The sequence below is a fragment of the Monodon monoceros genome, unplaced genomic scaffold, assembly GCF_005190385.1.
Source record: "Monodon monoceros isolate NGI ecotype Baffin Bay Population unplaced genomic scaffold, NGI_Narwhal_1 Super_Scaffold_2, whole genome shotgun sequence".
Taxonomy (NCBI): domain Eukaryota; kingdom Metazoa; phylum Chordata; class Mammalia; order Artiodactyla; family Monodontidae; genus Monodon; species Monodon monoceros.
The window spans coordinates 29,334,626-29,347,660 of record NW_021703776.1 but is presented as its reverse complement, the minus strand read 5'-3'; the positions used below and the strand labels follow the sequence as shown (position 1 = coordinate 29,347,660).

The following is a 13,035-nucleotide window of genomic DNA, read 5'->3' as shown; positions in this document are numbered from 1 at the left end:
CAATCCGTATGGTAAAAGATTGATAAATTAGACTACATTCAAATGTAGAGCTTCTGCTGATCAAAAAGACACTTTGAAACCCATGAAAAGCTCATATCCAGAATGTATAAGGAACTCCTACAACGCGCCTAGTGTTGAACACACTAGTTCAAGTGCTTATTAGCACAACTACTTTGGAAAGCTGGCACAACCACTGAGGCTGAACATACACATACACTATGACTCCCCAAGTCCTCTCCTGAGTGTAATCAGACAGAAGTGCATGCATGTATACATCGAAGACTTGTACGGGAATTTTCACAGCAGCATTTTTTGTACTAATAAAAACTGCAAGCAAGCTAAGTGATTATCCTTGAGAAGGAACAAAAGCCCAGTAACTGGGAAGTGGTATAAGGGGGATTTCTGGAGTAATGGAAACGTTCTGTATCTTGACCTGCGTGGTGGCTGCATGAGTAATTAGCTATGTACTTCTGTATGTGCTTGTGTACATGTCTGTAATACTCAATAAAAATAATTTAAAATATATATACCTTCATATAATTCAACATTTAGAAGACAATCTAGAAAATTTGAACAACTGATTGTCCTGATATATTAACATGCTAATGAATCCTTGATTAACTTTTTAGAATAAGCAAGTCATTAGGTGTGATAATGGTAATGTATATTTATGTTTTTAAGACTCCTTATATCTTAGAGAGTCATACTATTTATAGTGAAAGGATATTATGTCTGAGATTTTCTTTAACATAATCCATGGGGGAGTGACGGGAGGGGCACAGCAGGTATAGTTGAAATGAGGCTATGAATTTATAATTGTTGAAGCTAGGAGTTAAGAACTGTCGAAGCTGGGTGTGAGTACATGGAGGAGCTTCATTATATAATTCCTGCTACCTCTGGAAATTTTCCATAATACTAACTTTAAAAATATAAACATATGCAGCACTATTTACAATAGCCAGGTCATGGAAGCAACCTAAATGTCCATCAGCAGATGAATGGATAAAGAAGATGTGGTACAAATATACAATAGACTATTACTCAGCCATAAAAAGGAACAAAAATGAGTCATTTGTAGAGACGTGGGTGGACCTAGAAAGTGTCATAAAGAGTGAAGTAAGTCAGAAAGAGAAAAACAAATATCGTATATTAACGCATATATGTGGAATCTAGAAAAATGGTACAGATGAACCGGTTTGCAGGGCAGAAATAGAGACACAGATGTAGACAACAAATGTACAGACACCAAGGGGAGAAGGGGCGGATGGGATGAATTGGGAGACTGGAATTGACATATATACACTAATATGTATAAAATAGGTAACTAATGAGAACCTGCTGTATAGCACAGGGAACTTCACTTCGCTGTACAGTAGAAACTAACACAACATTGTAAAACAACTATACCCAGGACTTCCCTGGTGGTGCAGTGGTTAAGAATCTGCCTGCCAATGCAGCGGACACGGGTTCGAGCCCTGGTCCGGGAAGATTCCACATGCCATGGAGCAACTAAGCCCGTGCGCCACAACTACTGAGCCTGCGCTCTAGAGCCCGGGAGCCACAACTACCGAGCCCACGCGCCACAACTACTGAAGCCCAACGCCTCAAGCCTGTGCTCCGCAACAAGAGAAGCCACCGCAATGAAAAGCCCGCACACCACAAGAGTAGCCCCCGCTCGCCACAACTAGAGAAAAGCCCACTCGCAGCAATGAAGACCCAATGCAGACAAAAATAAAGAAAGAAAGAAAACACAAAAAACATACAAAATAATATTCTCTCTGTATACACTATTATATGTACATACTATTTGTATATATGTAATATATACTACATATAAAATATACATGTATGTTCTTTTTTTAAAATCTGTATGTGCATATAAATTCACTGCAACAGATCTGGAAGGGTAGAATATACCAAGCTAGCAACAGTGATTAATTTGGGGACAGGGAATGGGATGAGTAATATTTGTAATGTTTATCTTTTCTCCAAGGAGACTATATTCATATACATCCAGTAAAATTTAAAGTTAATTTAAATTAAAAATAAAATAAAAATAGATTTTTTAAAATTAGCATATATACAATTCTTATTTCTCACCTTACCGTCACCTTTTAAAAAGGTAATTTTGAACATCTATTTTTTAACCTAAGCAAAATCTTAAGACCTAATGAGACTCAAGAAAGTAGTTTGAGGGACTTCCCTGGTGGTCCAGTGGTAAAGAATCCGCCTTCCAATGGAGGGGAGGCAGATTCGATGCCTTGGGCGGAACTAAGATTCCCCCAAGCCGCGGGGCAACTACTGAGCCCGCGCGCTGCAACTAGAGAGCCCACATGCCACAAACTACAGAGCCCACATGCTCTGGAGCCCAGGCGCCACAACTAGAGAGAGAAAACCCACACACAACAACTAGAGAGAAGCCCAGGCACCACAACTAGAGAGAAGCCCCTATGCCACAACTAGAGAGAAGCTCATGCACCGCAACGAAGATCCCACGTGCCGCAACTAAGACCAGACACAGCCAAAAATTAAAAATAAATAAATAAATAAAATAAAAAAAGAATGTAGTCTGAGGGATGAGGGACTGCCCTGGTGGTCCAGTGGTTGAGACTCCTCCTTCCAACTCAGAGGACGCGGATTCGATCCCTGGTCCAAGAACTAAGATCCCACATGCCACGGGGGAACTAAGATCCCACATGCCACGGGGCAACTAAGCCTGCGCACCGCAACTACTGAGCCCACGTACTCTGGAGCCCACGTGCCACAACTAGAGAGAAGCCCGCACGCCACAACAAAAGATCCTGCATGCTGCAATGAAGATCCCGTCTGCCGCAACTAAGACCCAAAGCAGCCAAAAATAAATAAATAAAATAAATTTTAAAATATACAGAGATTTTAAAAAAAAGAAAGTAGTGTGAAAACCTGAGAATCTCTGGTGGGGTCATCAAACATCCTTCATGCATTACATCGAACACAAAAACTCGGCCTCGACACATCACTGCAATGTGACTTGGGCAATGCCCTTCACTCTCTGGAAAAAGAAAAAGAAAATAGAAGGCTCAAATCTCTCAAAGTTAAGCAAGAGTAAAGCTGCATATTTATATCCAACAGAAAAAAAAATTCCTCCAACATTTTATCTATCATATATTCATCAAATATGTCACATGAATAAAAATACTTTAATAAGGTGATAAAATTTCAGTTATTATGTCATAAATACATGTTCCTGAAACCCGTCCATGTAAAACATCTAGAAATCCATGAAAGTTTCAAATATTTGTATACCTTAAGAATCATATAAATTCCACATTATTGCAGGACTTTCTAGTTTTATTTATGGATAGGATGGGAAGAGAAAAGTGTCGCAGAGAAATCCTGGAGGAGAGCTATTTGAGTTAAGTTTCTTTTGGGGTTTTTCTTTTTTTTTTTTAACATCTTTATTGGAGTATATCTGCTTTAAAATGGTGTGCTAGTTTCTGCTTTATAACAAAGTGAATCAGCTATGCATATACATATATCCCCATATCTCCTCCCTCTTGCGTCTCCCTCCCACCCTCCCTCCCTATCCCACCCTCCCTCCCTATCCCACCCCTCTAGATGGTCACAAAGCACCGAGCTGACCTCCCTGTGCTATGCGGCTGCTTCCCACTAGCGATCTATTTTACATTTCGTAGTATGTGTAAGTCCATGCCATTCTCTCACTTCGTCCCAGCTTACCCTTGCCCCTCCCTGTGTCCTCAAGTCCATTCTCTACGTCTGCGTCTTTATTCCTGTCCTGCTTGGGGATTATTTTAATGTTTATTGATCATCACATAATTTAACTGCAATAGTATCTAGCTGTGATTTCTCAATAAAATAGTTTTCAGTAGAATAAGGACACTGTATGCCTGGGTGGCAAGGAGAAAGCATTTTGCCCAATCTGTAGCATTACTCAAGGCTCTGATGACACCTGGTAAGCCACTGATAATTGATTCTATGACTCATTTGGCACATCTTAATTCCCCAAGAACTATTTGAGATTTTTTTTGAGACTATCCTGATTTAGTCCCATTTTTCAAGTACTAGTCCCTTTGAGAAGGGTCTTCCTATAAGATCTCTGCTCCTTCCCTCTCAAAAAAGAAAGAGGAGGAAGAAAGTTAGGAAAGACATATACTGCCACTGGAAGTAAATTTATTGGTTGACATTACGTACAAGGAACTGTGCTAAATGTTTTACACAGATTATCTAATGAAATCTATTCATCAGCTAAGAGGAAGAGCCATTTCCCGATAGCACTATTATTTTTTCTCTTATATCCTATTTCCTCAAGTCCTTGTAGGTGAGGTATGTATTTCCTTTGTCCCTCATGGCTATTTCGAAACCATTTCTTCTTTCTTCCCCTTCAAAAACCTCCATACCCTTTTACATTTACCACCACTACCTTTTATTGCTGTCCTCTATTACCTAAAATTTCAGGCTGCAAAAGAAAAAATAAAATAAACCTGATGCCAAGTTAATCAATAAATATTTGGGAAGAGGATGACAGAAGGGTGCTGCCACAGGATGAGCATAAGAGGGGATATTTGAGCAGAGAAATGAAGCAAAGGTGTGAATACAGAAATACCTGCAGGAAGAGAGTTCCAGGTAGAGGAAACAGCAAGTACAAGGGCATTAGGACAAAAATGAGCTGGTCTGCTTAAAGGGAAACAAGGTCAGTGCAGCTACAGCAGAGAGAAATGGGTAAAGTGGTAGAAAAATTTGGGGCCAGACCATATTGGCCTTAGAAAGGGCTTGCAATTTGAAGTATGATGGAAAAGAAGCCAATGGAAGGTTTTAAGCAGGATAGTAATAACGTCACCTAATTAATACTTTACAAAAGGCACTCTAGCTGCCATATGGAGAAGAGATTTTAAGAGGGAAGAAAATATACAGCAAGATCAGTTAGGAGGTAACTGAAGTGGTCCAGGTGAGAACCACCTAAGTGAGAGTTGATGGTGGCTTTGACTGGGGTGTGACACTTGAAGGAAGCAAGAGGTCAATTTTTTCTTTTTAAGAAGGGAGATATTACAAATTGGTACAACCCGCTAAAGAGGGAAGACTGTTAATGCAGCACAGAGAGAAAGGATAATGCAGAAGCAAGGTCCTTGATTAAACAAGAGGTGATGGAGCCCAGGGCACCCTACAGAAGGGTTATCCTTAGGAGTTAGAACAGTTCCACACTCTTAAAAAGAGAAGACAAAGTATATGAATATGCAGTAGTGTACAGCAAGGAGGTTACAGAATGGGCCAATATTTGAATGAATGTTTCTATGACTGATGTAATAAATTACCACTAACTTAGTGGTAAATCACCACTAGCAACACAAATTTATTGTCTTACAGGTCTGGGGACCGAAGTCTGAAATGTGTCTCACTGGGCTAAAACGAGGGTGTCACCAAGTCTGTGTTCCTTCTGGAGGCTCTAGGGGAGAATCTGTTTTTCAGCCTCTAGAGGCTGCCCACATTCCATGGCTCAGGGCCCCATTCCTCCATTTTTTTTTTTTGGCTGCCCCACACGGCTTGCAGGGTTTTAGTTCCCCGATCAGGGATCGAACCTGGACCCTGGCAGTTAAAGTGCTGAGTCCTAACCACTGGACCGCCAGGGAATTCCCTCCATTCCTTCATCTTCAGAGCTATCAAGAGAGGATCATGACTTTCTCATGCTTGCATCCCTTTGGTTCTCTCCTCTGCCTCTTTCTTCACTTGTAAGAATTCTTATGATTACTCTGGGTGCACCTGAATAATCCAGGATAATCTCCCCATCTCAAGGTCAATTGATTAGCAAACTTAATTTCATCTGCAACCCAGTTCCCCTTTACCATTTAAGGTAACACATTCAGTCGGTTCCAAGGATCAGGAAGTGGACATATTTGGGGGTCATTATTCTGCCTATCAGATAGGTTGGCAACTTTGGTGATAGAAACATTGCTTTACATTTGTTGAGAAATAAAAGAGTTCATTGGCTGGGAATAAAGAAGGAGAAAGGCATGAAACAGTCTTCTCTGGAAGTGAGAGAAGAGCTTGACAAAAGAATACAGCAAGGCAGTGCTTTCCGTCCACTTGAGGTTTGACTGAGAAAAGTTAAGTGATGTTTTGTGGTTTCCTTTGGCCAAGTGAATTGCTAGGGTAGGTGTCTTGAATATGTGGAGGAAAGACAGAAGACTGAAATTTAAAGTGCTGAGGCGGGGGTGGAGTGGGGAGGGAGGGAGCAGGTGAGCAAAGGTTTGAATGTATACGTAAGGAGTGGTGACAGGAAAGAACCACAGAGAGATGTGAAGATGTGGCCACGGGGAGGGAGAAATGAAACAGCGAAGAACTGCAGAGTAACTGAATTTTAAGTCAAGATGTGGTCAAAGAAATGGCTGAGGTGGACCGAAAGGAAGTGAGTTGTGAAAAGAAGGTGGAGGTCAGAGTGAGATGCCTACAACCACACTGCTGGAGGTGAGAGAGTTTTCGATTACAACAAGGTCTATGGCTGGGCCATGGGAGTGGGTGGCTGCTTGAGAAGGAGAGGAAGGAAGGAGAAGCCACGGGTCATCCACAAATGGAGGCTGAGGCCAGCAAGAATGTGACTGAGGTAATAATGGAGAGACAGACAGTGAGACTGGTGCTAAAGCAATCAATGAATGAAGGAAAGTGACCAAAAGGGAAGTCACTATGACAATGACAAGTAGGGGTGACATAACCTGATAGCATTTTTTTTTCAAGAGCTCAAATTGCAAGGGAAAAGAAAACACGAAAAGGGCAACAGGAAATAAAGAAGACACCAACATCTCCTACTTGCCCTCCAGTACCAAAGTGTAAGAGAAAAACAAAATCCCCATTTGAGATGGTTATAGGAAAAGCAGTGTAAAAAATAACCAAGTTTCACGAACAGCACCTTTCAGGAGGAAAGGGGAACTTTCTGAGAAAAGGTGGAGAATATAATGGATTCTGCTGACCATGAGCTCCATCAAGTACAGCAGAAGGGTTTGGGAAGGAGTGGAGGGTGGGTCCCAGCAGTGGGGAACTTGAGTCAAATTAGGCTATGCACAAATCCATGAATCTAGATGACAAGAGATGACATTCGAAGTCTGAACTTCTTGGGCAAAACGAGGTGCACAGGATGAAAAGCAAAACTGAATTAGTCTTAATGGTCTCGTAAGGTAAAAAAAAACCAAAAAACAACACCAAAAAACAAAACTAGGTCTAACTTACCTCGTTATTGAGACTAGCCTCTTATCTGCAGCAGCCTGCATGCTGCCGTCCCCCTCAACACACATAATTTCTTCAATTTTCTCCTTATCCAGGATAGATTCTATAGCCAACATTACAATTTCTCCCTTGCAAAAATCCTCATTCCCTCTTCCTCTGCACCTGCCCCTGTTGCTGAAGGAAAAAACACAACACACCATATAGTCTAACTTTCAATTCATAAAAACACATCTCAACACTGTTTAGCTACCCTATGTTTCCACAGAACGTTTGCTTTTCCCACTTTCCAAAGTGACCATTTCAAACCATCTCCTTTTTTTCTCAAATATTCCACCGCCACCTCAGTTCTTATTTCACCAAGGAAAACACAAGCAGTACATGGCACAGCCTCCTCTTCCTACAGCAAGATCAGCCCATCTGTGTGCATCTAGACGCAAACTTTCTGCATTGCCTCTCATCCTTGCTCCTGCCAAAGACCAGTTCTTCCACCATTTCTGCTCTTATATTCTCAATGTCTTTGGTTCTTTATCCTTTCCCCGGCAAGATAATTTTTCCTTCTCTCCTACGTCATTCCTATGATGTATCACCCATCTTTTTAAAAATAAATAGCACATACATACACACACACACACACACACAAAATCTTCCACTGCACATCCAAACCTTTTCTGCAAGAATTATTTCCAAATGCTGCCACCACTTCTTCAGTTTGCTTTCATCTCCTCCCGCTGAGCTCCGTTCCCCAACTTCTACTAACACTGCTCTTGTCAGCGGCAGCCTCTGTCCACATCACTCTGACAAATCCAATGGTCACGTCCAATTTCCACCTCATCTGACCTCATGGGAGCATTAGGTAAAACAGTTCTTTCTCGTGGCTCCTGGGAGACCACTGTTCTTGTTTTCTTCCTGCTTTGGTCTCTTTTGCTGGTTCCTCCTTCTCTGACCACCAAATACTGTATTTGACTGTGATCAGGATCAATACTGGTTCCCCTGATCATCTTCAGCTACATGTATTCCAAAAGTAATCCTATTCTTATGGGGGTAGAAATGATCTCTATGCCTGCTAATGATGACTCCTAAATCTTTATCTGCAGTCCTGAAATCTCCCCAGTACCCCAAACTCTGTACCCAACTGCCTATTTACATTTCCACTTAGATGCCTAAAAGGCATCTTAAATTCAGTGCAGTCTAGGGAACTCTTTATTTTCTTCCCTATATATTTCCTCCCAGTTTTCCCCACCTCATGAACCAACACACCTATCTACCCCGTTAGCTTCTCAAGCCCAGTAACTTGAGGGCATCTCTGATTCCTCTTTTTCTCTCACATCTCACAACCAATCTATGAATAATTCTGCTTACTCCATATCCAAAATCTCTCCAGAATCTAGTAGCTATTCACCACCTCCATGCTACCACCCGAGGACAAGTCATTATTATGGCTCACTGGGACTACTAAAACAAGCTTCTAATTCATCTCCCTGCCGCTACATATCTCTCTCCTAAAAATTTATTCTTCAAACAGCAGGCAGAATGATCTTTTTTAAAACATAAACTGTTCACATCACTCTCTTGGTCAAAACCCGCTAATAGTATCTAATCACATTTTAAATAAAAGCCAAAAAACCTTAGTTGGCTTACAAAGTACTATATGATCCAGACGCTTTTACATCTTTACAATCCGCCCCCTCCTTCTTGCCTACTCTGCTCCATCCACATTGCCCTTCGAACATGCCAAGTTTATTCATGCCCAGAAGATTCCCCCTCAACACACACACAAACACACACAAACACACACACACCCCACCACCACCTCTGCCTCCACCACTACCAACACACTGAACTAAACAAAAACAAAAACAGAAAGCAAAGAAACTGTGCCCGATCATCTTATTATTCAGATCCTCAGTGAGGTCCTCCCTGACGACCTAATCTAAAACAGCCCCCCAGTCACTCATGGGATTTGAATTCTCTATATAGCATTTGTCACAAACGCTATGATATTTTTCCATGTTTACGGATTCCCTCAGCTTTATCCCTATTTGCACTTATTCACGTAACTGTAAGTTCAAGAACATACTAACCATGACAGTTTAAACCACTGTATCAAGAAGTACATTATTAATTTAATGAATCCCCACCTTATGCACTGTTACTTAAAGAACTTACCTTATCTACAGACATACCTACTAAGCGATAAAAGATTGAATTCAAAACCAGGTCTATTGATAATCGTTCTTAGCTAATATGCATATTATTTCTATTTGCTACTGCTATTCTCCTATCAATTTTCTCCTGTTCATCTTTTCAATTCCCATTTGGACGTTCAACTTTATGCCATAAATAACCAGGTTCCTAATTCTTTCTTTTAATTCTTTCTCTTGCAACATCAAGGTAAACGTGTCTGGTCTTAAGGACATTAACTATCTCAACCTCCTACAGAGTTTTACAAAAAGTTGAGTTCTACATGAAAGTAAACTTATACTTCTCACACTATAAGCAAAATTGGGTAATGAAATTTTACTTTTAAATAAAATTTTATATAAGAAAAATACCCATTCATAATGACATTCTGCAGTAATATAAACTATGTTATTAAATTTATAAGAAAAATTCCTGAAGTAACTGGAAACCAGCAGTTACTACTACAGAATTTTCCCTTTGAAGATATGCTAGGACACCAAGCAGAAAGTGCCATTAAACTAACTGTAAAAACAAAAACTTTGATGAGTCAATCTGAACTCATGTGCCTTCAAGAAGATGGGTATCAGGCTCTTACCTCATACGAAGAAGAGGGGTGGGTTGAGGGGAGGAAAGCATACTCACAAAGACACATGGGACATGAGGAGCACATACAAACACTCAAAAAGAGAATTCAGGTAAGAAAGGAGGGTAGGAAGAGAAGGATCCAGATCATATGCTCCAGATCTCCTAAAACTGATTCATAATTCTACTCTTTAACTAAAATTTAAACTCAAATGATGCAATATAAGCAACAGGTTTGTACAGAACCATGTAAGACAGTTGCAGAAAATTCATTCCCACAAATTACTTCCAGCTAATCACTATGACTGAAAGAAAAGGTTCATAGAAAGCTTCTGATCAGTCAAAATCCAATAAGAAATATTTTTCAAAACAGTATGTTCCAAATTAAAAAAAAAAAAGTATGTTCCACAGCATCACAGAAGAAACTGCAGCAAAACTACCCAAATCCCAATGCTTTTACCAGAAAAAGTACATGTGTTTGTTTTCTACTTACCAGTCCTAAAATAATTAATAACTGAATCTCTAGTCATTCCTGGAACCTTGCAGGTGGAGAACAGCATTCGGAATTGATTCATATCTAGAGGAGTATTTCCAACTTTATGAACAGGCAATTTTTCTCTATCAAAACAAACCAAAAAAGTATATTGACGAAGAAATCATTATAAAATTTATAAACCAAACAGTCACACCTACAGTATTCTTCCCCAAATGAGTAAATTAAGCTTCTCAACATCGTGCGACCTGAGACCTTGGGTAAATATGTAACCAAATTGACATAACTATCCTTACTTCCTTAATAGCTGCCAGTAGTTCAAGATATGCCAAAGACTTATACTTCCTCTTTCCAATTGCGTGCCTTCCTTTGGAGGCCAATAGTGTTCAATATGGCTTGCAGGACCCCCAAAGTTGACATGCAGTTGTGATGGTATACGAACATCCAGGTAGGCAACATTCAGCCACCAGTCTTCCAGCTAAAAGAAATTGAGAACATCAGCCTAATGCTACTGATAATACTTCAGTGTGTAACTGCTAGGGGGGAAAAAAGCTCTATTTGTCCTTTTTTCTTTAATTAGTCTTCAACACCTAAAAACACGTTTCGTTTTAAATCATCACAGATATTAAAAAACGGTACTGTGATCATTTCTTTCTTTCAGAATTATGGGATCTGAATTAAGTTCAACTACATTATCAAAAACATGAAACAAGAAAGCACTGAAACAAACACCTTCAGGCTGATCATACTGAAATCACCAAGTACTCAGAGTACCAGGAGTACCCAACAAAGTACTCTAGGTGTGTTTCCTCAGAGTACCTGGGGTACAATAGATATTCAACAAATCCTCAATTATAACAATTATTAAGGCACTTATAATTTTCCTATTTCCTTTTTCATAGAAATATGAAAACTTTTCAGTAGGCTTAAAACTAATTTGGATTTTTCAGTGACACCACTTTCTATGTGTCCCTCTTTCATGACGTGCAATTGAATTTCATGTATAAGTAAGGGGATGTCACCAAATTACCTGGAGCTCTTTTTGAAGAATTTGATGTTATAAACTATAATCAGTCATTTGGAAAAAGATATAAATGAAAAGGATACAGGCAGAACAACAACTTCTTTACCTTTACCCTAATTTAATTAAAGTCACTCAAGCCTCAAGATTGAGAAAAAAGGCATCTTGAGGTACAAAATTTTATTATTCCATCATAGGTATCAAAGGAGAATGAGAAGATCAGCTTGCTTTTTATTTCTAAAACTAAATGAGAGTTACAATCATTATTTCTAGATTAAGGCAATATCTTAAATTATGAAAACTCATCCTCTGGTTTGTACTACAGAAGCAGAGTAATTACGAAAAAGTCAAAGAAGATTCCTTGTGGTAAATTACCGAGATCCTCAGTAATTATGAAACAACTGTCTCCTCAAACTATCTAACTGAAACATAGAATACTCATAAACATTCTCCACTCCAGTTTTGTAATGGCCCTTTTCTCCTACGTACTGTTTAAATATTTGTATGCCACCAATGTGATGTTTATTTTAGTGTTGTGGGACTTTGATTATCTGGGCAAAATGTTTTTCTCAAGCATGGTCTACAGATGACCTGCATCAGAACCACATGGAGTAGTTGTGAAAATCAGGATTTCTGGGCCCCCATTCCAGAGATACTGAATCAGAATCACTGGTCCCAGGAATTCTGCATTTTAACAGGTTCCCCAAAAGGAGAGGAGCCCACACACAACACTTACTTAAAACTTCCCAGAGTTAAACAATTCACTCATTCTTTTGGATGATGATAAAGACAACAATAACTACAAGGATTTTACAGTACAGTAATAATTTAAAAATGAAAGCCACATACACTTTTATTTTTCATTAAGTATCAATATTCTAAGTACAATAACATAAATACCCAATTTCTTTTTTCTTTTGCCCTTTCAAGTAATTTCTGCTGCAATTTTTCTCCAATACCATTTTGAAACTTTTGGACAATTGCTTCAGTTTTCTTATATTCTTCTTCATTTGCAAATGGCTTTACTATAAAGAAAAAAATATGCATTAAAGTACTTAGATATCAAGTACCACAAACTCACCTCAATTATTATTACTTACACAAATCTTGACTCAGTTATATAAAACACTTATGTATTAGAGCAGTCCACTAAATTATAATAGAGTTTACAACATGAAAATGGCTGAAAAGCAATAATGCAAAATACTGGAAAAAATAAAACAGTGGATACTATGTAGTCTGATAACTACTTCCCCCAAAATTATTTAAAAATCATTCTAGACGATGATAGTTAAAATGACATACAGGACTATCATCTAGCTACTAGTCCAATAGGAAAGTAAATCCTGTTTATCCATGACTGAGAGAAATTAAAGCTTCTTTCCACTGATGTTGAAGTAGAGCCTTAAACATTATGAACGTAAGTGCAATATGTATGTAAATTTAAGTGTAAAGCCTTCCCAAAGCACTGTAGGGTCCCTTCTGGCCAATAGCGATTTCACACACACACACACACACACACACACACACACACACACACACACAC

The 13,035-nt window shown here is 39.2% G+C and overlaps 1 protein-coding gene across 15 annotated transcripts in view; it reads right to left on the bottom strand.

Moving 5' to 3' along the window:
* Nucleotides 1–13,035, bottom strand: part of CROT (carnitine O-octanoyltransferase) — a 94,644-nt gene that overhangs the window by 77,128 nt on the left and 4,481 nt on the right. For 14 of the 15 annotated variants that reach the window (XR_003795338.1, XR_003795343.1, XR_003795339.1 and 11 more), the window contains exons 4-7: nt 12,390–12,514; nt 10,765–10,946; nt 10,469–10,593; nt 2,923–3,031 (exon numbers count right to left, since the gene is read on the bottom strand). Coding sequence is in view for 9 of the 15 variants with exons in the window: in XM_029234301.1 (XP_029090134.1) it covers nt 2,923–3,031; nt 10,469–10,593; nt 10,765–10,946; nt 12,390–12,514 (541 nt within the window). In the remaining 6 variants the exon portion in view is untranslated. Of the gene's footprint in view, nt 1–2,922; nt 3,032–7,222; nt 7,387–10,468; nt 10,594–10,764; nt 10,947–12,389; nt 12,515–13,035 lie in introns of those variants that run through there. The other variant, XM_029234307.1, reaches the window with a different exon arrangement.